The sequence below is a fragment of the Perca flavescens genome, chromosome 21 (genome assembly GCF_004354835.1).
Source record: "Perca flavescens isolate YP-PL-M2 chromosome 21, PFLA_1.0, whole genome shotgun sequence".
NCBI classification, from domain to species: domain Eukaryota; kingdom Metazoa; phylum Chordata; class Actinopteri; order Perciformes; family Percidae; genus Perca; species Perca flavescens.
This window is the reverse complement of record NC_041351.1, coordinates 25,542,789-25,570,165: the sequence shown is the minus strand read 5'-3', so window position 1 is coordinate 25,570,165 and position 27,377 is coordinate 25,542,789. Positions and strand designations below refer to the sequence as shown.

Here is a 27,377-nt window from a genome sequence, read left to right as displayed (position 1 = left end):
TCACAGATGATTGGTGTTTGTTTTCTTGTCAGCGGGATACAGGCAGTAACATTAATTAATTAGCCTTTCTGTTTATCATTGCTTATGCTGTCATAATAGATAATCTATTATCTGTCCGGATTATCTGCACTGTTAAGGATAATAGCATCAACTGAGTGAGCTGAAACAAATATGGTGCATGAGCATTGTGGTAACGTATCAGCTGTTAGGGAATAGTTGGCCAGTAGCACCACCTAGTGGAGAAACTGTGCAATATACATTTTAATGTGCAGATACCTAGAGAAACCCAGTTGACAGAGGCATTCTGTCAGGTCTCATGTAGTCCTGAGTGAACATGTATTCTCGTGATTCTCTCTAACAGGAGACGAGCTGATGCGCTGTGTCGACCTTTATAACCAGTCTCAGTCCAAATGGTTTGAGGAGATGGTCACTACGAGTCTGGTAAGAAAGCATGTGTCACGTGTGTGTGACTGGAAGCGGTGCCGCTGTGGTACATGTCATTCTTTAGTCTTGCTTTAGTTAATTTTCAATGTGAAAACGGACTTCTCATTTTGTGTGCTAGTGTAAGATTAGGGTCGCTCTTACAAAGACTAATTCATTAACAAACAACAAATTAAAAAGAAGAAACAAGTCTTGTAAAAATGACAAAGATAAACATGAAATATAACAGTCAGCTATTCCACACATACATAATGTATTTATTACACCTGTTATTATAGATATGTTCTATATCTATGCCTGTTATGTACATGCCCATGTGCTCGTATACACAGCCATGTACAATATATATTGTATATATATATGCATATTTTCTTTCCAGCTCTGTACAAAAAGCCTTTCCTTTTAGGCAATTGATGGACCCTTTATCCACATACAAAATATACCTATAGAGTGCGATAGAAATGGGAAACTCCTTTCTAATACCCATTATGTATGTTGAGGGGCCTGGCTGTACATTCCCAGAAGCAATGCACTAGGGTTCCCTCTGAATTTTTACATGTATTTAAAAGACTTGAAAGTTAATTTCCATTTGGTCACTTTAGAGTCATACGTTTGATCCCCTGAACAGTGTTTGCCAAACAGGGAATTTATAAATCATTCTTTTTAAGTCATTGAAAGTCCCCTGTTAAGCATTGTAGAGCATGCCTTCTGTACGGTGTGGACAGATGGAAATGACTCAGCCGGTTCTCTCCTCAGGAGCTGGAGCGGCTGGAGGTGGAGCGGGTAGAGATGATCAGACAGCATCTGTGTCAGTACACCACCCTCCGACATGAGACAGACATGTTCAACCAAAGTGTAAGTAAACCTTAACTACTAAAAAACTACTCCACACTCTTTGTTGAGTGCTAAGGGTTAGTAGCCTGGTTCACACCAGACCCTTCTCAGTTGTAACTGAGAGTGGGTCTGGGGAAGGTTAATTCACAGCTAATTTCCAAAGGGCCGTCACCAACGAACACTCAAATGCCTCCAGGCACAGTTGGATAGTCCTTCAACCAATCAGACCAACGATCCAGGTGATGTAGCAGCGACGGCGGCATCAACGGGTTGCTGTGCTTCGGTGGCCATCATGTTGAATGTAAACAAAAAGCTGCTTGGCGACAGAGGGTAGCCCTGCCTGGTACCTCTCCGGAGTGAGAAAAGGGGTGACAACATGTCGTTAGTTTGAACTGAGGCCATCTGGGATGAATATAATAATCTTAACCATAAAATTGTCGCCCAGGCCAAACCTGTCCATTGCCTTATATACTGTAGGTGCCCTGACTCGACCATGTCGAAGGCCTTTTCGGCATCAAGGGACACCACAATTTCCGGGGTATCATTACTGGATGAGTGGATGATGTTAAGTAGGCGTCTAGTGTTGTGGGAGGACTGTCGGCCAGGCATGAACCCTGTCTGATCTAGTGAGATAATGGAGGGCATCACCCATTGAAGATGGAGTGCAAGAACCTTTGAGAGGATTTTGAGGTCCATATTGAGAAGTGAGATTGGTCTATAGCTGCCGCAAAGCAGGGGATCTTTCCCCTTCTTAAAAATTAGGGAGATAGTGGCCTTCGACAGGGTGTCTGATAGGCGACAATGATGAAAAGCCTCGTTGTACACATCTCTTAGAACTGATGCGAGAAGGAAACCCAAAAGTTGCATGGTCAACAGGGAAGAGAACGCAAGGGTTAAAGGAATACACCACCGTTTGTTGAAATAGGGTTATTCACCGTCTCCTCTATATTTATATAGGTGGGTAAACGCATTTTTGTTTCAGTGCATGCATTGTTTTAGTCCGGTGGCACCGCCGATAGCTTAGCTTAGCGTAATGAATGGAATCCTTTGTTGCCGTTAGCATGTTGTGAGTAAAAGTGACCCAACAACAACAAAAACAAAACCTAATTACTTTTTGTGGCCTGCGTATTCACAACGAGTAAAAATAGCAATGCAGATTAAGACTAGACGATTTCCTAGGCAGATATTGACTTGGGACTATATTGGGTGGAAGTAGGCTACAGCCGAAGCACTGCTACCCAGGCATAGAGATATCAGCAGCCCGCAGCTCCACAACTGGCGCAAAGTCACCGTTTCTGGGTTACTGGACCACCAAATGCCGCTGCCCTGACTGAGCTCCACGGGGCTCAGTCACTGTTTCTGGGTTACTGGACGGGCGCATAAAACCACTTATAAAGCATCAACTAATCCACTTTTTATCAAATTAAAAGCACTAAAATTCAGAAATATTGTTGACTTTAAAACTGCGCAAATTATGTACAAAGTAAATAATGGATATTTATATAAAGCATAAAAATAGAGAAAGGGGGGGTAGGACTAGAAAAGTTTGTTTATGAACTTCTTCCTACTCCTTTTTGAACATGGGAATCGCTGGATTTAATCTTGGAGAGCAGCCTATCGTCTAGAAGGAAGAAGTCCATACGAGTGTAGGCGTGGTGCACATGAGAAAAAAAAGAGAATGATTTTGCCGAGACGTGTGCCGCTGTGCAATGTGTGGGCCATCCACACATCCGCATGGGTTCCAAGTGTTCCCAAACTGCCAGAACAACACCAGAACAATAACAGTACAAACAAGCCATCAGATTGGCAGCATAATGTGCATAAGGAACAGCATTCTGGGTCTCAACATCGTCAAAGAAAGGAAAGGGGGAAAAAAAGGAAAAAAGAAAAGAAAACAGAGGTACTGTTATATGGGCAGTTATAACCAGGGGTTAAATTGGGATTTGTTATGTGGGGGCTCTCCTTGGGGGATCCAGGGGTATGCCCATTAAATGGCACTTTCTGGAGAGTTTTGTGCAAAGAAATGGAGAAATCGAGTCTTACATGATATGTGAAAAACTGCAAGGTTAAGAGCCTATACTTTGCATTGTTGTAGTATCAACAGGTATTAGGGCATTTAGCATTTACATTACTGTTAATTAGTCATCACTTGATTACACATTGTATTATCTTGTTATGATATAAGAAGTGACCCATACAATGTGCCAAACATAATGTGCCACATGAAGAGACAGCATATGACAGTAGCAACAGATGAGAAGATTTGGGTCTGTGGTGACCAGATCCACCTCACACAAACTTCCTTCTCCCATTCTCTCTCTTTACTACTACAACACACACACACACACACACACACACACAGAGACACACACACACAAACACAGACACACACACACACACACCCGTGCTCAGAGGCGAGCCGGGGCCGGCTCGGAGCCCTGCTGCTGGAGGAGATGCGACGGCGAGGATCGGTTTAATGGCTTGGTCAGCGACATGAACTCGTAGCACCGGGCTTCCACCGCTGCAAAGGGGGTTTTTAGCTTTAGGAGAAGGCATTTTATCTGTTAATCCTATCGATATAGACACTTAGTGCTGCGCTGGTTGTTAGAAGACATGCCATTTCAAAAATCTTTCATTTATTGTCAGAAATATATTTTCAAAATCATCACTTTCATCAAATTTTATGTGACATATTTCCAGTAGGCAACTGACTGCAAGCAGGCACATCCAGACACAAACGAGCAGGCTTATGTGCCGGGGCTGAGCCCCGGAGAGCCCCGGCCCAATTTAATCACTGGTTATAACAATAAAAGTAAAGACATATTGAAAAAGCTGAAGGACAAGATCGCAGTACTGACAAGGCGTAACATGAGTCAGCAGGGCGTAAAAAAAGAAAATTTTTAGTGTGGGAGTGTTTACTGAAATATCCCCTGCGACTTGAGAGTGCAGATTCACAAAAAAGGATTCTTACGTTGCTGCTACAACTTTGAACAGGAGAAGCATAGTTAAACTCTAGTCAAACAGAAACATTGCAGAAATATGTTGTCACACCGCAGCCTCGACTATGTGAGGCCCACGGCGGCCCCGTCCAGGCAGTCAATTTAGCTCTGAACGCCAGCCACGTCAGCTAAGGCAAGTAAAGTCTTCAAAGTATAGAACTTGAATATACAAACAGCCAGGGGCGGATCTAGAAAAATATTCATGGGGTGGCGAGAGGGGGGCAGGAATTTTTGAGGGGTGGCAACATATGTCAGACGTATATTTACGGAATTTAAACAGTTATCACAGTTTGATGAGAAATAATATATACACACTACAAAAGGGCACAGGCTGCCATTTACAAACTCATACAGACACACTTCATCTCATGCAATCAGTGTCCTGCATTTGAGGTTTCATTTGAAACAGTTCATATTAGGAATAAGTGACCATACAATGTGATCTCACTTAATAGGAGATAGAAGTAGGATAGAAGTAAGGGACATTATCACAGGAAAGGCATTAAGTTAAGACCCAGGTGATGAGTGGCAGATGTGTGAGACAGGAAGCAAACTGTTTTGGACTGTGCAGGCAGCATTTGTACAAGATTAGGAACTGTCATTGATTAGTTATAACCATCAGACTGTGTTAACACACACTAAAATTTTAGCCTGGGAGAATATTTTTAGGTTCATTTGTTTATTTTTTGTTTTATTTTATTTTTTATATTTAATCTGAGCAATAGATCTAAAATACATTCTACACAAAATATAAAAACTCATCTCCCCATCTCATCACACTTTCACACTGACAACTTTCCCTAATTATTCATATTTAAGCTTTGTCATTTGTTGTTCTTATACATATCTAACTTAGTATACTATACATCAACAGTTTCCATACCGTGTGGACCAGCTCGACAGGAGATCGTTGGCGATGGCCCAGGCACTCTGCTTTCCCTTTCACTGTCTGAGCCCTGCATGTTCTCTTGTCTCTGGCTTTCTCCCTCCTCATCTTGGTGATGCTCTCCCTACATATCTTCACCGCTGTAGTGTTCTCCACCTCCTCCTGTCCCTGGACGCCTTGGCCTTGTATTCTGTCTCTGTCACGTTTCTGTTGGCATTTTCTCTCTCCTTCCACCTTTTCTCTCTCTTTTTCCACCTCTTTTCTCTCTCCTTCCACCTCATCTTCTCCGTCTACCTTGCTCACTTGTTCATTTTCTATTTCTCTTGCCTTTCTCTTTGGAGACAAAAACTGAATATGCTACCTTTCCTCTTCATTTCTGTAAGATTCAAAGTAACAATGTTTTCCTTGACAGACGTTGAATTAGGATTGGGGAAAAAATCGATTTGATTTAAAAATCGAGTTGGTAGGTCAAATCGATTCATATTTTCAAAAAAACGATTTTTTAGATTTTTTTTCAATCTAAATTCAGTATAAATAATTTGGATGTTTAACAATCTTTGTTTCACACTGCACAGTGACTTTTCAGTTAGAGAAAGGGTTTGCCTTTGCAATTTTGTTTATGTTGATGCACTTTAATTAAATATAATTAATACAATAAATATATATTTTTAAAATATATTTACATTTCGAGTTTTTTATAAAAAAATATTCTAAATTTTTTTAGGGAAACAAATCGCACAGCTCTACGTTGAATCAGTATTAGCTTTTGTAGCCTACTTTACACAGAACAAACGTCAGACCCTAAGTAACATTGTAGCCTATAGTTGGCGAAATAACGTTCTTCAACCTGATTTGTATCATCTCAAAATCAGCATCGCAACTATGCTAGCACTGTGCTTTCGTTATAATTTCATTTCTTGATAGATGTTAATCCATTTTGACCTCTTTCTTCCTGTGTCTCCGTTCATTGCGACTCCTGGCTCCCTCGCTTTGCGCCACTCAGTTTTCCAAACAAAACAGTCTCTCTCCGCTCTGGCGTCATCTTATGACAGTTGGACATTGGAGACGCACGCTCGTAAATTGTTAAATTGGCCATAACTTTTACCGTAATTCGTTGCTGCCAACTGGGGTGGCAGCAGGGGTTACAAGGCTTTCTTTTAGGGTGGCATTTGCCACCCTATGCCACCCCGGTAGATCCGCCCCTGCAAACAGCCATAACAGAAGCTTGAGGTAACATTAGCAGTCTGCAGCTACAAATCTTGGAGTGGTCTTACCAGATCAGTACATAGCGAAGCAGGGGGTTAGCATGTCCTGGCAGGCCGGGTGCTAACAGTGGCCTGTTGAAGAGAGCCATCAAGCTACGTTAGCCCGTCGTATGGGCGTGGGGTTAGCAAAAACCAGTTATCTGGGCAGTTTTACCGTAGCCCCTACGTTGTCAGGCAAGATCAGTCCTCCGTGGATCCCACGCTGCGTCGGCGCTGAGAAGAGATGAAGTCCCGAGCGGCCTCAGGGGAAATGAGCCGACGCTTCAGTCCCTTTCCAGTCTTAATAAACAGCTTGGCCGGGTAATACAGGGCGGGCCTGAGGCCCAGGTTGTAAAGCTCTTTCATCACGTCTCGTTATGCAGAGCGTTGCTTGACTATTTCAGGAGAGTAATCCTCAAAGATGTGGATCTGGGAGCCTTTGTATTTCAGCTTGCCCCGCTGCCTTTGAGCTTTGCGCACAACCAACTCCGGATCTGAAATCTGTGGAAACGCATCACGACAGCCCAAGGCTTCTCGCCGGGGCCTGGTTTTGGAGCTATCGTGCGATGAGCTCGTTCTAGCTCCGGGGCTGAATCCAGTGTCTGTTCGCCAAAAACCTCAACTAGAAGTTGAGAAAAAAAAGCTGTCGGCTGAGCAACTTCAATGTTCTCGGGGAGGCCAACTATCCTTATGTTGTTTCGGCAGTTTCTGTTTTCCAGATCGATAAGTTTGGCTTGTAGCCTAGCGTTCACCTCAGACACCGTAGCTAGCTTAGCCTCCACGGTTTTCATGTCCTGGCTTGTGGTGATGGCGAATGTCTCCAATGATGAAAGACGCTGTTGGTGATCCAATATAGTAGTCTGGATGTTGTCTAACCTTGCCTTGAGTTTGGAGAACGTCGTGCTGAATTCAGCTTGGAAAAAGGTCTTGAATTCAGTCAAGAGGGAGGCTTTGTGTTCGACTAGCATAGCTGATAGCGTGACTATCGCGGCACCCAACATTGATTCACCTCTTTTCTGGTCTTCTTTCTTCAACTTGTTGGACATCCTCTCAATGTGGTGAAATGCTGCTGAATATAGTTAAGTATAAGTGGCTAGTAGGTTAGGGCTGAACTTTGAGAATTGAATTTGATTTATAACGTCAAATCATGCTCAATGGTGTTTTAAGCCCCCAACGTCTCCTTCCAGTCAGCGCTGCAACCGTAGATTTCAAGGCACCTAACCCTAACCTTAACCCAAACCTAACCCTAATCATACCAGTTATCTCAGGACACTTTTCATATAGATCAGGTCTAAACATTTACAGAGAGCTAACTAAGACATGTATATCATTAGACTTAAAGCATTGTTCATCCCTACCAATGCTACAGAAGGCCTGTGCTCGCCTCTGGCTCTGCACTGCAGACACCTAGGATCCTCATAGGCCACTGGTAAACACCTTAACACCTTTGGAGCTCTCTAAAATTTCACTATAGTGTGTTAAGTCAAAAGACATTTTGATAAATAAGTTTGCAAGTTAAAGTCAAGGAAAATGTCACTTTGACTAAGTAAAGGCCTTGGCCCAATTAAAATGTTCGCGAGGCACTAAAACAGACTAGTAATCCCGAGGGGAAATTAACATCACAGCAGTACAGAGACAGGCCAAGAGGCAAGATAACAGACAAAGGGAAAGAGGAAGGAAAGAGGTGATATAAAAAAATCTATATAGAATATATACATTGGATGCAAAATCTAAGAAACTAAATTATTAACTGCTGCTACATTTGCTGCATACACTTTGAAGTGATAGTGTCTTATGCCTGCCTGGCTGGAGTAAAGAAAAGTTTTTTTGCACATTCAACTGACTTTTTCTGTTGCACACTATTGTGCCTTTCATAATGGCATTCCATTCACGTGCTGGCTTGGCTTGGCTTGGCTTGGCTTGGCTTGGCTCGGTTTCACTCGACACGGCCAAAAGTGCCAACGGAAAAACACCACAACACTGGAGTTGAATCCATCCCATGGTTACCCCAGCTATCCCAGCAGAGGGAACCAAAGATCCACTGACCACTGTCAGCATTAACATCTGCTGTCCTTTGTTTGTCCAGACAATGGAGCCGGTGGACCAGCTGCTGCAAGGGGTGGACCCGGCCAGAGACAGAGAGCTGTGGGTGCGGGAGAATCAGACCGGAGAGATCAGGCCAGTGGACATAGAGATCTGACCTCAGTGCTGTGCTTATGCTCACACTCAGGAACACTGAGCCCAAGGCTGCATGGCTCAGGACTGACTCCTAGCAGACCGAGGGAGGATCAGTCAGCGCTCATTGGCTCTTCACCCCCCGACAACAACCTGCTGAGGATGTTGTCAGTATTTGGGGAATATTGTGAGAAACCTAAGCAATTAATGAAGATGTCAGACAGTGACAGGTCGTAGTTTTCTGTTATGCAAGCTGATGGCCAGCTGAGACGGCACAGGGAAATGGGATCAAAGAGTGTGAATGGTAAGGCAAAAGGTGAGGCAAATGATCAAGAAGCACCAACATGAACATTTAACACCTGTAAATGTTTAATAGCTTTGTGTAAAACAGCAGTGTAATGCAGCAGTTTGCTGGTGCTTTTGCTCTGTGAGGTAATTCTCTGATTCACTTCTGCAAGTTGTTGGCAAAAATGATTGAACAGATGTTGCTAAACTAAATGCAGTCTGACCTAAGAGTGATATAACCGTGTCCCAGAATAAGAATAAGGTTATTTAAATACTGCTATCCCTATATATAGTGTGCAGGTATTGATTGTTTGCTAAGCCTCGCCCACCCTTGTTACAGCGCGTTCACAAAGAGGAGTTCACACCGCTTTAATCGCCGGAGTTTGGTCGTATTGATCATTTGTGTTTCTTCGCATTACCTGTAGAGATGCAGGCACCAACAATGTTTTTTCTGTCATTAATATGGCCGAATAACCCCTGTGGCTGCTTTTTTCCTGCTGTGGAAGTCCCAGGTTCGTCAGAAATTCAAACGGCGTCATGTCTGGATAACAAATTTCATCTGGAAGAGCAAAAAGCACAGTCATTTTTCAAGGAAGTAAATGTTTGGTCTGGATGACTGCCAATTGCAACGCTACCTGAGGTTCAGATTTAGCTGTTTTTTAAGTTAATTTAACAGATAAATCGTATATATATATATATATATATATATATATATATATATATATATATATGAACTTTTAAAATGCTTGTTTTCTGAATGAAGTTTGGATTTATCAGCGCTATGCTAACATTAAAGCTGCTCCATCAACACAACACCAGACATAAATCTAGGGAGTCCTCAAAGTCACTGCATGGGGGCCTCCAAATTATTGTTAATTTTTGAAAGTTTTTTCAAAAATGTAAGTCTTAACATGAATCCAACATATTATTAGCAAATATAAATCCCCATTGATGATAGACTTACTGGCCTAAAGGTAAGGTAGCCATCCACAGATCCAGTTCATCCAGAGGATTCACTGTGCCACTTCTATGTTTAACATCAAAACATGATTTATAAAATCATACCAACAATTATTATTTTAATAGCTTAGTATTCTATACAAAAAAAGGTATTTATAAAGGCTTTAGGGCGCCCTACACCTTATTGTAGGCCCAGTTTAATATGCAACTTCATTTTATACAATATATGTAGTAGGGGGTCCCTGATCTGTTTCTCTTTCAGTTCAGGGGTCCTTGGTTTGAAAAACGTTGAAGACCTCTGTTCTAGACCTTACCAGGTAGTATTGTTACTTTGATTTTGATTTGATTATTTATATTGTTGAATTTATTTTGTATCTGTATTAATTTTGCGTGATGCTTTGGCAATATTGTTTTTGATACATGCATGCCAATAAAGCTAATTGAATTGAATTGGTAGTCCAACTTCCTCTCTTACTTTTTGTAAGAAATCGTCTTTCCGTCCGCTCTCTGTAGGTAATGAGGAGCTGCAGAGCTACAATCGTTTGTTCCTCCATTTCTGATTCAATGTCAGGACCTCAGGGCGATCTAAACACTGATTGGCTTTAACATCACACAAAGTTCAAATATTTCAACTCGTGCAAATTTTCGGCGTTGGCGCTAATTCTGCATCATTCTCGCAGCGCCAATCGTGTCATGTACATTTGCGTCTTTGCATTGACTTTGTGTGTACTCACGCCGACGAATTATGGCACACCCTTTTAACTGTGTTTACTCCAGCTGCTAGCTAACGGTAGGCTAACGTTAGCTGCTGTCGCGTGTAGTGTTAACTAGCGTCCCATGCGGCGATGTTTCAGTTCCCTCTAACGTCCGTTTTCGGAGCATCAGAGAGAAGCACAGGCATTTAAGTGGCACCTAAATAAGGCACCGAAATCCACATTGCTATTCGGTCCAGTAGATAACGGTCGTTAAGACACCGGTGCTGTATTAGCACCGGGTCTGTGCAGGCGCGATGGGTCGCGTACAAACCAATAGGGTGTCGGAATGGTATAGGTTTATGTGTGTGTGTGTGTTCTTTTGAACGATGACAAGCCGGAATGAAAACAAGCCGAACTGAAATAGGAGTAACAAGGCTATTTTTAAAATGTAAGGTGTGGAAAGTCCAGATAATTGCTTGAAAATGTAAGGAGTAGAAGTAAAAAGTCTGCTGTAAAATAATTACTCCAGTAAAGTATAGATACCCAAAATTTCGACTTAAGTAAGGTGTCACCTCTGCTAACAAGTCCCACCAAAAGTTAGCATCCTCCCTAGCTGGTGATTCATGAAGAAGCCATGGAAATAAAGAAACAACATTGTTTGTTTTGAAGGGTAGAGCTAGTTAACCCTAGTATAATAATTCAAAATGCAATTCAAATGGTATTTGATCTAATATAACTTTGGTTTGGATGCTTACTATAGAAATTCTTTTAACAATATGCTTCACTTTCATGAGAGAAGAGGATGACAAATAATCTGAGTTCAGCAAATGTAACACTATCGAACAGGTTTAGCTGGACTTTCGCTACCTTTCCAAAACATATAAAGAGCAGGACATGGCCACAAACGTTCCCTTTAATCTCTGAAATGGCCCCATCGGCCCCCAACCCAGTGGATGTTCAAGTCTTGAGCAGGTTTCTTTCTCATGTAACCTGTAAAATCAAATAATATAATTATCTAATGACATGCCCATTGTCTTTTGTAATTTTGCCAAGTTACTATTGAAGGTCATAAAGCAAACATTAGCTAGTACAGGCTAACATTTGCAGCCTACTTTAGAGCACATAAACCATTCATTACAATTTTGCTCTTTTGGGTTTTTGGTTCTTGAAAAAAGACTCCACCCTTCAAGGGGTTTTGATACTATTGTATTTGGTAGTATTGTTTTTTTTTAGTATATGCGTGTTTGCGAAACCCGAAGCTTGGCAGGCCTGCCCCACCTAGCTACGGTTGCTAAGCTTCATTGTTCTCCGCCGAGGTTTAGCAAACGTTTCTTTCTCTTGGGGCAGGGACACGTGTAATGTTTTAATACTTGATTTCCACCTGTGTTTTACTTCATTCCTAATAAGAATTAGGAATCAGCCAATTGCACTTTATACCCAAATGATTTTTAGAAGATATACTGTAAGTTACTGTTCATATGAAAAGTATTCTAAAGAGAACTTACCCATTTTATTACTAAAGTGTAAATACATGGGATGTGGGATTTGATTTGCAATGAAAGGAGGCTCTACTGCCTGAGACTTTTGGTACTGAAAATATATGGAACATACAGTGTTTTTATGCAATACAACAGCCCTCTTATGTTTTGAAAATATAAGTCAATTGCTTCAGTTGTATTCAGTGTCAGTGCTGCTGTCTGCCAAAGCTAAATGTTGAACAAAATGCTCTTTTACACCCATGTCTTGTCCAGTATTAGTGCTTAGTATTACTTCACTGAGAGAAGAGGACTCAGATGATTTTGTACATTAACAGCTAAAGGTTGACATTTTTCATCAATAAAAGCAAAATATGTATCTTATGTCATAACATGCTTCTCTCCGTGTTGGTTTTTGCTTTGTGTGTGATGTTTTTGTATGATTACAAAGTTGGAAAAGGCATATAGAATTGAAAAAAAAGAATTTTATTTCCTTAAAAAACACATTTTCATATTCAACAATAAAATGGTTTGACTAAGCCATGTTACAGATTTAGGCAGCGATAATAAAGATGTGGTTACAAGTTCAGACAAAGAGATATACTGGACTTCATCAGATTTGTTACAGTTTAGGGAAATAAAAAAAAAAAAAAGTCTTATTACCTAAAATAACTCATGTATTAATAGCATTGTGTTGCATATCTTCTTTGGTAATACTAAAGTATTATTTAGCATTATAAATAATGATTTGCTAAATAAATATAAGCCATTAGTTAATGAAGAGCTAATCATTTATGTTTGTCTTTTGTTGATACACCACAGCACACTACACAGTACTGTTGTACTTCAACAGTTAGAACCGGTGGAAAGGTTTTTATATATCTCTCTGGCAGGGAGGAAGTATTGGCTTAATACAGTATTTAGCACATAGACCTGTACATTATAGCTTGAAATGTTTAACATTGTGTTCTTCAGATTAGCACTATAAGGAATCAACAAAAGCTTGCCAGCCGAGACTTCTGGGCTTAACATGCTAGCCTAGTCTTGTATTTGTCTAGCCTCACTCTTCTGCTGTACTAGCTAGTAGAACGTGTTATAAAAGTTACTAGTTAGCAATTTAAATTTACAGAATATGGTGCTGTCTTTGTAAAATAGACCGTAAAAAATACCGGACGAAGCTTTAAGGTCTAAGGCCGGTTACACACTGTACGCGTCGCGCGAGCGTGTCAGCCGCGTGGCGCGTCAGTTTATATTTCGGCTCCCATGTTAACAGGTTAGAGCTTACACACTACCGGCGTGAGACGCGCCTGAGACGCGTGCCTGCTAGAAATAGAACCGACGCCTATTTTTCACGTGAGACGCGAGCGTGTTGGAAGCGTTTCCAGGCAAAATAGAATAGGAAAATATGTGTATATGTCATTTAGACACGAATGCACATTAATAAATGACATCTTGATGTTTGAAAGTCTAGGTTTTGACATCAATGTAGATATAAATGTAATACAAAATTTCAGAGAAAATATTTTCAAATATTGCACCTGTCATACAGAACGAAATATTCTGTAACATATTTTGCAGTCAATACTGCCGACGTTGTCTTGCTTTAATCAAATCAATAGGCTACATATAAATGATAGGATAGGCTACGATAACAACATAGTGTGTGTTCTGAGTGACGGTCCAACATCAGATAGGCTATATAGGCTCTTTACAGCTACACAAAGTTGTTATAAACAGATTTTTCAGAGTTTGAATCTGTCTGCACTATGTCCCGAGATCAGCCCTCCCTGTATCTAGCAGTAGGAGCAGCGCCGCGTCAGACACGCTTCTGGTGTGTAGGATGCAGAAAAATCCACGCAGCTGAGACGCAACAGAAACGCCACGCTCGCGCGACGCGTGCAGTGTGTAACCGGCCTTTAAGAAGTGAAGCCAAAGCTGAAGCTCCTTAAAGCTGCATTCTCTCTAACTTCCAGCAGGGGGAGACTCCAATGGCTCCTGTTTCTACAGAAGTCTGTGAGAAAATGAGTCTACTTCTCTCTTGATTTATTACCTTAGTAAACATTTTCATAATGAGTTTATGGTCTCAATCGCTACTTGTAAGTCTTCTTCAACACAATGTGATGTTCATTTAGTTAATGATGCTCCCATTTATTTTAAAATACACGATAAAGCAGGGGATGCTTTAGGACCTGTCAATCAGGAAAGAGGCTTAGCAATGCTAACCATGCTAACACTGGAATTAAAATAAACCTCAACATGTTTTTGGCTGATATGCATGTTTTTCATCTTAAACTTTTACCAACATTTAGGTTGCCTAGAAATGTCTTGTTTAGCGTTCACTAGCCAACTCCACTGGATGACTCACTTCAGAAGTTTTCCTCTTTATATTTAGCTTAGCGTTTAGCTTAGCACTTAGTCAGCATCTCCAACGCCACCCACTTGTCCAAATATGGTCAGATCTGATTTCAAAATACTAAGATGGCGACGGCCAAATGGCCAAGATCGAGGCTTCATAAGTCAGCAGTCCACAACCCAACGGTTGCTGCTACGTTGGCTATTATTACAGTCTCTGCTTCGTGCCCTCCCCCCAGACCCTAGCAGTTGGGAAACTTAACTAGCTTACAGATAAATTAAGGTTGCATTCACTGCAGTTTTAGATTTTCCATCATCTAGGGAAGCCGAGGCAGTATTGAATATATTGTTTCATTTTTGTGAGAAGAGACAACATTAAGTGGACAGTTTACCACAGTACACCATTTATAAATGGTGAATAGTTTATACTTCAGATTATATGGATTACTTCTTGTAATAAACACCTTTTGGTATTTTAGAACAAAATTACAGTACAGTTAACATATTCAATCAGTTTTTAACATACACATATAACATTATGAATCGTATAGTGTATACAAAAGTGTGTTGGAAGCTATGATCTTACAGACTGCAGTCCTTACAAAGAGAGGAAGGAATGAGTACATTATAGAAAAGTTCAATGGGAACGTAGAGTATACACACACACACAGGTGACACACATTGAAAGGTTTGTTAACGACCTGTATGTGTTGAGACATCTCAAACCATTCAATGTGTGTCACCTGTGTGTGTGTATACTCTACGTTCCCATTGAACTTTTCTATAATGTACTTGTTCCTTCCTCTCTTTGTCCAGTCAGATTGTGAATGCCGTAGCAGCTGGAGACATTTGGAGCTCTGACATTCTACCATTCTACCCGCTGGGTTTCTAATCCACCATGAGCTTCTTGAGCGAGTCGAGATACGCTGGGATGAGGGAGCTGACAGACTCGTCATCGTTGAGGATCTTCTCCCCTCTGCCCTCTGACCCCACGGAGCTGGGGGAGCAGACCAGGCCAGGGTATGGGGTACTGTAACCCTAGGGGAGCACACATGGCTCACATTCATATTTAGACAAAGCCCGCCACAATTACACATTGTTTTTAGCACTACCACAAAAGATTTTTAAGGAAAAAGTCAATCAAACTATTTTCCTAAAGTAGGAGTAATCACATGCAAACATTTCTGCACACAGACCGTAACAAGATGTATGAAAGGTAACACAGGCCATTACTGGCCTTTGATAATAGACACAACATTTATGTTTTAGGCATTACGGTAACACTTTATAATAACCATCACTAATAAATGGTAAACTTGGTTTAACTTGAGTTAATAGTAATTTTACTATGAACAAACAATGAAATTATAATTAATGATTACTATTTAATAATTTAATTAAATGTTGCATACATCAAAAAAATATATATTAATGATTACTAAATGATTTTAGGATGGTTATTATATAGCTGATGATTAGAATACATTGTTAATGGTTAAGAAATACTTTGTAAATCATCTATAAACATAATTTATCAGGGCAGAAATAATCAATAATAATATATTTTATACATCACTAAAAAAGATTTAATGACACCACTTATTAATCATTAGCTAATTATTAGCATTAGTTTGTGTATTTGTAACGGAGGGTGGGGGATCATAACCGTCATACAATATTATATTATCATAAAATTAGCATTAAATTCGAACTCTGAATAACAACAAAATCTAGTACACACCACATTTGTCAGAACACAATCCTAAAAACCCTTAACGCAGAGGACGCCTATCACCTGGCTGCTGCAGAAGGAAACAGGAAGTACTTACAGAGGAGTAGCCCTGTCCCAAGCTGCCTCTTCTCTTGGTCCTGATCTTGGTGAGTGCTGACTCAGCAATGTCCGCTCGCTCCTCAGCGTCATCCAGTTCATGGACCGTCTTCCTGTACTTCGCCAGGTTCAAGGTAGCTTGTTCCTCCTGCAATGACAGACAGAATATCAGCACAGTGACATGCACTGCAGGTCACATGTCAGGGCACGCAGAGCCCTATTTATTTTAGTTTTCCTGCTCTCCTGTGATTCCCCTCAAGCCCATCACCCCCACCCATCCATCCTACTATATCTCAGATTGATCACGTAGCCACACACACACACCCAACACAACCATCTGACTGTGTGATGTTTCTTGTTTGTGTTTTTTGCTGTTCTTTTAATGTTGTGTGTTCTGTCTTGCAATAAAAAGATAAAATAAAAAAAGGGCTCTGCGTGACGTACTGCCTCTTCCACTTGTCTCTTGTAGGCCCTCATCTTGTTCTGCAGCCTCTCCACCAGCTCCTGCATCCTCTGCTGGTTCTTCTGCTCCTCCTCGGACTCAAACAGCAGCTCCTTCATCCGACGCTCGTTCTTCCGCAGAGTCTTCACCGTCTCAGCGTGCCGCTTCTGCTCCGAGTCCAACTCCAGCTCCATCTCCTTCACCTGCACACAGACATGCAACAGTGACTTCACTCCAAGTTTTCAGCAAGTTTTCCAGCTGACCTAGTTGGTACTCAAAGGGTAAACTGTATTTACCAAAGTTGTAGTTAACCTGAAAGTGAGAACAACTGTAATGTTGCTAATAATCCCTCATTGCACAGGAAAACTGTGTCCTCAACTAAAGAAAGTACGCTTGATTACAAAGTCTGTAGTGTGTGAAGGACAGTTTTACTTGTACTATTTGCCTTTGCTGTCTCTCCTAAACTGTCTCATTGTCTCACGGCTCGTGTTTCTTGCCTCATCTGATCTATTTTGGTGATGTTTCTGCATTTCCGGATCCCAGCAATAACTAGGTAATTTTAACATAACATACAGTAGAGATGGCCAGAACTCAGTCTGCAAAAAAAAAAATTTTTCTGAATGGGGTTAGTGTGTTTAGGCTGCGGTGGAGGTTGCCACAGGGGGAACACGGAAAACAAATACAGCAGGCCTGCAGCAAAAAGTTGAGAACAATGGTTGGGTTTTAAAGGCGGTGTGAGAGTCCCGTACAGGAAACAGGAAACTTCACTGCCCCTGTCGCTGCCACAAGAAAGTTTATAAACATCAAACACAAGTTCTGAACTGCCCGGGAGTTTGTGGAACAGCTGACTGTTTCCTACGTCCCTCCATCTCTTTTCTTCCTCTGGGAAATGAAGCTGCCTTCAAGTGCGCTTGGAAACGGCCACATCTATAAATGACTTGGCAGAAAACAGGAACTGTGAAATATAAAGTCTACTTGTGCTACATTGGGGGGGGGGGTTAAAGAACACAAAATGACGTCACGCACATGGACCATTTCATTGACACTGCCACACCACAAGGGCGAAGATTACTGGATCGCTTTTTTTATCTGAATGGGCCTTAAGGACACAAAGAAAAGAGGGGGTCACTAGGGGTCCCAAAATTTGTGGCCTGGGGCCCCGAGCAGGTTAATCTGGCCCTGGAACATACTTTTTTCTTCCCAATGGATGTTGATGCTCAATATACTAGTTGTTTTCTCAAAATAAATTACAACAAGAAATTGTTGCTTTACAAGCGTTCCTTTTCCCACATTATTATATTGTTTGTGTACAAGTAGAAATGTTGGCCTAACAGTGGTGCTACAGGAAAGGTCAGAGGGGTCCAACACATCATCCTGTAGGAGTCATGAATATTCATCACAGCTTTCACAGTCAGTAGATGTCAAAATGTCTTGTCCAAAGTCCTAACACAGAGGACTGTCACGTGACTGCGTACCTTTCCCTCTAACTTCTGGATGATCTTCTTGCCTCCTTTCAGAGCCATCTGCTCGGCCTGGTCCAGCCTGCTGCTCATGTCTCTGACCTGAGCCTCCAGGCCTTTCTTCACTCTCTCCTGGTGGAGCGTGTGCTCCTGCTCTAGACGCAGCTCCTCCCCCACTCGCTCCAACTGAAACAAATACACCCACACACATTTCAATTAAACTCCAAATAACTGAACATGTGGCCAGTCTCTGCTGCCGTAATATGTGTTGTACCTCGCAGCTGGCCTTCTTGGCCTTGTCTGTGGATGCTCTCAGCTCTGCATGCAGCTCCTCGTGCTCCTGCTGCAGAGTCTGGAGATCCCCCTCCAGCTTCCTTCTCCCACTCACAGCCAACTGGAACTGAACACACAAGAGAAAAGATTGAGTAAGTCATTAGTCTACGGCAGTTAGAACTTTAGCTGCAGCCTCTGCAGGACCCCGTCAGTTATCACCTGGTTGTTGAGGTGGCTGTGCTTCTCGCTGGCCTCCTGCAGCTTCGTCTCACAGACCCGTCGGGCCCGCTCGGCGCTCTCCAGGGCTGCAAGGGTCTCCTCGACCTCGCTGACCAACAGCATGCAGCGTCGTTCCACGGCACCCTGGTCCTCCCTGCATTCCTCGTGGCTCCGGACCTCCTCCTCCAGCTGGGCCTGCAGCTCCTGGGACGGGGCAGTTATTCTGTCAGTAAGCCTCGGAGGACAGCAGAGTAAAAAAACACACTGTCTCCGGTGATCACACCTTAATCTGCTGCTGCATCTTCTTGCTGCTCTTGCTTAGCTCAGCATTGTTCTTGGTGAGCAGGTCCACCTGCAGCTCCAGCTCGCTAATGGCCGCCTCCAGTTTCTTCTTCAGCTTTAGCCCCTCTATTTTGCCTTTGACCTCCACATCCAGACTGGCCTGCAGGGTCTCCAGTGCCCTCTGGTGGCTTTTTCTGACAGAGGGGGGGAGGGATGGTTGTAAAGAAGAGGGTGAACTATGCATGTATCACTGCAGAGCCAGTCAGATGGGTTAAGTGGGACAGGCCTCACCTCCAAAGACAATCTACCATCACATTGTTGAAGGAATAAGGGGAGACAAAGGACAGGATGAATACAGTTAGAGTTAGAGAACTACAGAGCATTAGTGCCATAAGGTAATAATGATAGAGTACTTTCCAGGCAAGACACAAAATGGTTTCCAGAAGTAGGAAAGTAAGATAATGAGGCATACGCAGCAGTAAACCATGCAACCAATATTAAAGTCACAATTAGGATTTCTTTCAATCATTTTATGTACAGGGAGAAACATACAAGAAACAACTTATTAATTATTGAGCAGTAGAGGTGTTTAAAGATAAAATGTCAAATTTGGCAAAAAGCAAATATACATATTTTCCAAAATGTCATATTATTCCTTTAAGACAAGATTTCAAAGCAGAGACAGTTTTAGCTGACCTCATGCTAAGAGGTTTTAAAGTTGGACTCAGGAACACTAAATAGACTCAACGTTGTTAGGATATAAGGCATTCATAATCATCTCTGTGTTTCTACAATGACAGCATTGATCTTGGATTTTTTTTTATTGGAGATATTCCTCAGTTGATAATAACAGGATGTGTACAAGATACAGTTAGGGAAAAAAGTATTTGAACCCCTGCTGATTTTGTACATTTGCCCACAGACTATAATTTTAATGGTAGGTTCATTTGAACAGTGAGAAAAAATCCAGACAAAGGCATGTCAAACACGTTATAAATTGATTTGCATTTTAATAAAAGGAAATAAATATTTGACCCCTCTGCAAAACATGACTTAGTACTTGGTGGCCAAACCCTTGTTGGCAATCACAGAGGTCAGACATTACTTGTAGTTGGCCACCAGGTTTGCACACATCTCAGGAGGGATTTTGTCCCACTCCTCTTTGCAGATGTTCTCTAAGTCATTAAGGTTTCGAGGCTGACGTTTGGCAACTCAAACCTTCAACTCCCTCCACAGATTTTCTATGGGATTAAGGTCTGGAGACTGGCTAGGCCACTCCAGAACATTAATGGGCTTCTTTTTGAGCCACTCCTTTGTTGCCTTGGCTGTGTGTTTTGGGTCATTGTCATGCTGGAATACCCATCCACGACCCATTTTCAGTGCCCTGGTTTAGGGAAGGAGGTTGTCACCCAAGATTTGATGGTTTATTTAGAAGATTGTCCCTTTGATGCGGTGAAGTTGTCCTGTCTCCTTAGCAGAAAAACACCCCCAAAGCATAAGGTTTCCACCTCCATGTTTGACGGTGGGGATGGTGGTCTTGGGGTCACAGGCAGCATTCCTCCTCCTCCAAACACAGCAAGTTGAGTTGATACCAAAGAGCTTGATTTTGGTCTCATCTGACCACAACACTTTCACCCAGTTCTACTCTGAATCATTTATATGTTCATTGGCAAACTTCAGACAGGCATGTACATGTTGTGCTTTCTTGAGCAGAGGGAGCTTGCGGGCGCTGCAGGATTTCAGCCCTTCACGGCGTAGTGTAGTACCAATTGTTTTCTTGGTGACTATGGTGCCAGCTGCCTTGAGATCATTGACAAGATCCTCCCATGTAGTTCTGGACAGCCCTTTGGTCTTCACCATGGTGGAGAGTTTGGAATCTGATTGATTGCTTGCCTCTGTGGACAGGTGTCTTTTATACAGGTAACAAGCTGAGATCAGGAGCACTCTCTTTACGAGTCCTAATCTCAGCTTGTTACCTGTAGAAAAGACACCTGGGAGCCAGAAATCTTTCTGATTGAGAGGGGTCAAATACAGTGGGGGAAATAAGTATTTGACCCCTTGCGGATTTTGCAGGTTTGCCCACTTACAAAGAATGCAAAAATCTACAATTTTAATCATATGTACATTCTAACAGTGAAAGACAGAATCCCAAAGAAAATTCCAGAAAATCACATCATATGAATTTATTAAAATTGATAACCATCTGATGAGGAAAAACAAGTATTTGACCCCCTGGACAAACAGCAAGTATTCTGGCTCCTACAAGCCAGTTAGTCTTTCTTTAAGACACAGCCCCAATCCGAACCAATTATCTACATCAAATACACCTGCCTCACCTCGTTACCTGTATAAAAGACACCTGTCAACACCCAAACAACCAGCATCCAACATCACCACCATGGGCAAGACCAAAGAGCTTTTTACGGACATCAGGGACAAGATTGTTTATCTGCACAAGGCTGGGACGGGCTACAAGAGAATCGGAAAGCAACTTGGAGAGAAAAGATCAACTGTCGGTGCAGTTATCAGGAAATGGAAGAAGCACCACACCACCGCCAACCTCCCTCGGTCTGGGCTTCCACACAAGATCTTGCCTCGTGGGGTGTCCCTGATCATGCGAACGGTGAGAAATCATCCCAAAACCACAAAGGGGGAACTGATGAATCAACTGAAGGCAGCTGGGACCACAGTTACAAAAGAAACGGTTGGTAACACAACACGCCGTCATGGATTGAAATCCTGCAGCGCACGCAAGGTCCCCCTGCTCAAGAAGAAACATGTACAGGCCCGCATGAAGTTCGCCATTCACCACCTGGAGGACTCAGAAGAGGCCTGGAAGAAGGTGATGTGGTCAGATGAGACCAAAATAGAACTTTTTGGCCTCAACTCAACTCGTCGTGTTTGGAGGGCAAAGAACACAGAGTACAACCCAAAGAACACCATCCCCCACCGTCAAGCATGATGGTGGCAACATCATGCTTTGGGGGTGCTTTTCAGCCAAGGGGACGGGACAACTCCATCGTATTGAGGGGAGGATGGACGGGGCCATGTATCGTGGAATTCTGGACCGACATCTCCTTCCCTCAGTGAGAGAGCTGAAGATGGGTCGAGGATGGGTGTTTCAGCACGACAACGACCCTAAGCACACCGCCAAAGCAACAAAAGAGTGGCTGAAGAAGAAGCACATCAAGGTTCTGGAGTGGCCTAGCCAGTCTCCAGACCTGAATCCGATTGAAAATCTTTGGAGGGAGCTTAAAATTGAGTTGCCAGGCGACAACCTCGGAACCTGAATGATTTGGAGGCTGTCTGCAGGGAGGAGGGCCAACATTCCTGCCGAAATGTGCACAAACCTTGTCACCAACTATAAAAACCGTTTGACATCTGTGCTGGCCAATAATGGCTTTTCTACAAAATATTAACATGCTGTTTGTCCAGGGGGTCAAATACTTGTTTTTCCTCATCAGATGGTTATCAATTTTAATAAATTCATATGATGTGATTTTCTGGAATTTTCTTGGGATTCTGTCTTTCACTGTTAGAATGTACATATGATTAAAATTGTAGATTTTTGCATTCTTTGTAAGTGGGCAAACCTGCAAAATCAGCAAGGGGTCAAATACTTATTTCCCCCACTGTATGTATTTCTCTCATTGAAATGCAAATCAGTTTATAATGTTTTTGACATGCGTTTATCTGGATTTTTGTGTGGTTATTCTGTCTCTCACTGTTCAAATGAACCTACCATTAAAATTATAGACTGATAATTTCTTTGTCAGTGGGCAAACGTACAAAATGATTTTGTACGTTGGGGATCAAATACTTTCTTCCCTCACTGTATGCAATGATGTGTGTTAGAATTACAGGTATGTCTGCATAGCACTAGAAAGGCATGTGGAGGAAGATGATAAAAATGAAGGCTTGAAAGAAAGCTGAGCTACCTAGCAGCTTCCATCTCTTCCTCCTTCTCCTGAAGTCTGCGCTCCAGCTCCCCTCTAGCCTGAGACACATCCAGCTGCAGCCTCAGCACCTTGGTCTCCTCGGCCTGGGGGGGAGAAGCAGAGAAAGAAAGAAAGAAAGAAAGAAAGAAGAGTAAGCATGTAGCAGACACTGACACACAGCAGGAGCTGCAGATAGCCTGCTAACAGCTTACAGCTAACTGCAGCTCTGTACCTCCAAAGCTGCTTCCGACTCTTCTAGTGAGCCCTGTAGCTCTTCTTTCTCCATCTCAATCTTCTTCTTTGCCTTCTGAAGCTCATGGACACTTTTGCCTCCATCTGAGAGCTGCTCTGTGAGGTCCGCTACCTCCTCTGTCAGACAAAGACATTCATTCATGAAACCATGGTTACTATTCAACTATTCCTTCAAACCTGCAAGAGGCATGGAGTGTACTCTCCAACCCTGATAGGCCTTGTTGTCCCTGCGCAGGGCCTCAAGCTGCTCCACAGACTCTTCATGGGCCGACCTGACTTTGGAAAGCTCGCTGGCGTGTTGCCTGCCCTCCTTCTGGCAGCCTTCCACCTCCGCCACTAGCTCCTCACACTTGTGCTTGCAGTCTATGAGGTACTTCTCCAGTACGCGCTGCTTTTTATCCAGAGCCTGAGCACAGCTTCTGGCCTGGGACAGGGAACACATGCTCAAAGACACTCAGAAACAAATTCATTGCACTGCAGCACTCCCGTGTCCTCTCCTACCTTGTCCAGGTCCATGCAGAGTTCCTCCACCTCTCCCTGCAGCCTTTGTTTGCTTTTCTCCAGCGAGGAACATTTGGCCTGGGTGGCTTCTACAGCCTCCTCGGCCTCTTGAAGCCTGGTGGCCAGCTTCTTCCTGTGACACACATGTTATGGACCTTTAAGGTACATTCAGAGCGCAAAATGTGACGGATGACCGCTGGTATCAACACAACGAACCTGGTGTCCTCCAGCTCGTCGGCGTGCTGGATGGTGTCCGCCTCGTGTTTGCTCCTCCAGTGTGTCACCTCGCTGTTGAGTTTGGAGACAAGCCGATGCAGCTCCTGCTTGCTCTCCTGCTCCTCCTCCAGCTGCTCCCTTAGCGCCTCGCACTCCTGCTGCACCAAGCTCAGACTGCTGTTGACCGCCTGCTTACACTGGCCGCCACGTCACACAGACAGTTGGGAACGTTTTTTTAAATGTATTTGCATAGTGGATGTTTTATTTTTCAGACTTCCATTCTGAGTTCTACACACACACACACACACACACACACACACACACACACACACACACACACCTTGACCTCCTCGTCCAGTTGTTTCTTCACTTCTTCCAGCTGCGATGTGAGCAGAGTCTTGGAGCGGCTCAGCTGGCTGGCTCTGCTCTCTGCCTCTTCCATCTGTCGATTCACGTCTGCATTATCAGCTGACAGGACACACAGGAACACACAGGGACACACAGTGACACACGGGAGGACACAGGGACACTGATTATTATACAGTAGCTTACAGAAGGCGTACATATGCCAGCTTCTGTAGCCATACATAAATTAGGTAGCAAGGATGAAATGGAGCATCAATAGAAAGCAGCACTAATATCTGTGTCTGAGCTCTGTGGGTAATAAATTAACACATTTGCATGCAATTGTAAACAATGTAAAGTCATGTTCTTCTGTTAAAGGGGCACACCACTCATTTTATATTAGCCATTGAATGCAGTTGCCTTGCCTGATCTAGAAGAGCTAGAAAATACTGGGACACCCACTTGAATAATCTTGGTTTATACTTAGAGTTTTAAAGAATTGGGCAATGTAAACATGTTAACATGACACTATTGAGTTGCATTATGCGTAGTGTAGAGAACGGAGTATTGATTGTGACCCTTCTCTTTTACATCTGTCACTGCAAGTCAAAAAATAAATCTTGTTGTTCTTTAGAGGTGTCCTGGTTATGAAACTGTACGTGAATGTGTGATGATCTTAAAGCAACACTAAAGAACTTTTCCCGTTTTGGTCCCCCAAGCGGAATTGTCCATTACATTACCTTATGCAAGTTTTCCAGATCGGGTAACGGATCTGTAGTTCGAATGAACTGGACAAGTAGGGGGACCAAAGCGGAAAAAGTTCATGAGTGTTCCTTTAAGGGCAACTGAGGAGACGTGTCATGACATGTCAGAGGTGTGTAGCACCTGAGAGTCTGTTCCTGGCCACACTGAGCTCGACCTGGGCCCTCTGCAGGTCCTCGGCTTTCCTGTTGGCTTCTGACAGCTGCTCCTCCAGCTTCTTCATCTGGCTTTCTGAGGACGTCTGCAGCACACAGGTTACACTCACAAGTTAAACATGTTCAAAATTGTCAACCTCAAAACATGTGAGCTAATGTCCTGAGGGCTAACGTCCTGAGGGCTAACGTCCTGAGGGCTAACGTCCAGACCTTGGCTTTCTGCAGACTGTCCAGGGAAGCAGCCAGCTCGTCTACCTCCATCCTCAGGTTCTGCTTGTCCTTCTCCAGTTTGGCTCGGCTCCGCTGCAGAGCCTCACACTGCTCGCTCAGCTCTGCCATGGCATCACTGTGACGTTTCCTCAGAGACGCAGCCAGCGCTTCTGACTGGACAGAGGTCTCATCCAAGTCTCGCCTCAGGCGCTGCAGCTCAGCTTCTCGCTTCTTGTTCACCTCCATCTGTTATCACACACAGGCTGCATGTCAATATCTGTATTTCGACTTGTATCCTCCACAAATTGTAATGTATGTATTTCCTTTCTTTGGATTTGTAAATTCAACAGAAATGAATATTGCTAGCTTTTTGAAAACCAAAATGATGGTAATGCCCCAATTCCCTCACACACGCAAGCTGGACACATTTGACTAGATATTATTATAGGAATGGTCCATGGGCCCAGTCCAGACAGAAAGTCTTCACCAGCTTCACAGATTCAATAATTAATATAATGCACATATATATATGCTCATGTTATTTCTTGCTGAGAGATAAACTCTGTGTGGTACATATGAAGCTAGAGCCAGGAGACAGTTAGCTTAGCTTAGCATAAAGACCGCAAAGAGGTTCAAAGGTGCTGGTTAGTGGGTTTTGTACACTTTGTTAGCTGTTTCTCCCGTCTTAATTCTTTATGCTCAGCTGAGAATGCTATACATCTTGCTATCTAACTTTTTTGGGGAAAGCAAGCAGTGTATAATCCTAATTTGTGCAGTTTTAAAACCAGTAACGGTCCAAAGTGTGTCATGTAGTTTACCTGTGAGGCGGTCACGCCTCCTGCTTCCTCCAGCCGGTCAGTGAGATCCTCCAGCTCTCTGCTTAGATCTGCTCTCTGCTTTTCCACCTGCCAACAAACAGAGCAGTCACTCACATTTCATTAGGATTCTATATTACACCATTTTATTATAGCATTGTAATAAGTCCTTTCTGTCCTGGTTGATGAACAGCTCCACTGTATTAAAGCTCAGGCAGAAGACTTCCACTGTTCTGCCTTGCAGCAGGACAGGATATTCAGCCAGCAGGGGATCAGGATGATTGACAGCCTATACAGGGAAGTGAACTTTCACAGGTCAGAAGGATCCAATCAGAGCAATACGTCCAAGTCTTATCTGTGAACTCCTCTGACAGCTGCCTTCATTGACTTGTTTTACTAGTGGAGGCAGCTTCACAAGCTGTTAACACCACATGATATCACCTTATAAGGTTGTTATTGTTAACTATTCTAGCAAACAGTTTCCTACTCTACATGAAGCAGACACTATTATGAATGCATCTTTGTGTCCTTCTCTTTTTTAGCTGTTTTTTGTCTCTACCAGCTCCTGAGAAACATATGTCTCCTCAGTTCAGTTGCTGAATGCTCCACCAGCTAGCTGAGCAGATGAGAGCATTGAGAATGAAAAACTATGGCTGAAAGATGCCACAGCGCTCTTTCACAGTACACATGGGCAAATCCATTGTTAATATGAAAACAATAGTGCAGCTTTAAATATGTGCCATATTTTTGTATGCATATTATTAGCCTCACTTTAAGTGACTGTAACAATGTAACAATGTAGGCAAAGTTTCAATATTTCATAAATATAATAAATAAATAAATAAAAACTGAAAAATCAGCAGCGTCAAAGACATCTGGGTCACACGCAGAATCCACACTGGCTGACATAGTATCACACAGTATAATATTATGCAGAATAATAAAACGTGATGCATTCAAAAGAATTACAAACAAAGAACAAATAAAATATATTAAACTTCAGAAATGTTGAATGATAAACTCCCTTCTCACGCTCTGACATGGAGACAGTATATATCACAGCCACACCAGCAGTTCCAGCTCTTTAAAGACAGCATAGATGTTAGGACTGAGGTCCGTTTCAGAAAGCAGGTTTAGTGAAAACTCTGAGTTTGTTAACCCTGAGATGAGGGAAACTCTAGGTTTTTTGTTTCAGAAAGGGAGGTAAGAGGGGTAACTCCAGCCCGTTTCAGAAAGAGAGGTAACTTAACCTCAGAGTCAGTTACTATGGTAACTGAGCCTGTGAACCTAACCTGGTCAGGAGCAGGTTTTCTTCAATAAACCTTGAGTTTCT

General features: G+C 42.7%; 2 protein-coding genes across 2 annotated transcripts in view; one reads left to right on the top strand and one right to left on the bottom strand.

The window, feature by feature from the left end:
* gas7b (growth arrest-specific 7b) overlaps positions 1-9,529 on the top strand; it is a 63,509-nt gene extending 53,980 nt beyond the window's left edge. Inside the window, exons 12-14 of the mRNA XM_028567072.1 lie at positions 362-441; positions 1,198-1,296; positions 8,491-9,529. Coding sequence (XP_028422873.1) covers positions 362-441; positions 1,198-1,296; positions 8,491-8,604 — 293 coding nt within the window. The 3' untranslated portion in view covers positions 8,605-9,529. The remainder of the gene's footprint in view (positions 1-361; positions 442-1,197; positions 1,297-8,490) is intronic.
* A 5,623-nt stretch (positions 9,530-15,152) lies between these two features.
* LOC114547719 (myosin-16) overlaps positions 15,153-27,377 on the bottom strand; it is a 30,374-nt gene continuing 18,149 nt past the window's right edge. Inside the window, exons 4-19 of the mRNA XM_028567059.1 lie at positions 26,048-26,134; positions 25,230-25,475; positions 24,988-25,105; positions 24,098-24,225; positions 23,758-23,954; positions 23,542-23,674; positions 23,248-23,464; positions 23,021-23,157; positions 22,789-22,892; positions 18,852-19,044; positions 18,569-18,772; positions 18,351-18,476; positions 18,092-18,262; positions 16,619-16,819; positions 16,176-16,322; positions 15,153-15,384 (exon numbers count right to left, since the gene is read on the bottom strand). Coding sequence (XP_028422860.1) covers positions 15,235-15,384; positions 16,176-16,322; positions 16,619-16,819; positions 18,092-18,262; positions 18,351-18,476; positions 18,569-18,772; positions 18,852-19,044; positions 22,789-22,892; positions 23,021-23,157; positions 23,248-23,464; positions 23,542-23,674; positions 23,758-23,954; positions 24,098-24,225; positions 24,988-25,105; positions 25,230-25,475; positions 26,048-26,134 — 2,559 coding nt within the window. The 3' untranslated portion in view covers positions 15,153-15,234. The remainder of the gene's footprint in view (positions 15,385-16,175; positions 16,323-16,618; positions 16,820-18,091; positions 18,263-18,350; positions 18,477-18,568; positions 18,773-18,851; positions 19,045-22,788; positions 22,893-23,020; positions 23,158-23,247; positions 23,465-23,541; positions 23,675-23,757; positions 23,955-24,097; positions 24,226-24,987; positions 25,106-25,229; positions 25,476-26,047; positions 26,135-27,377) is intronic.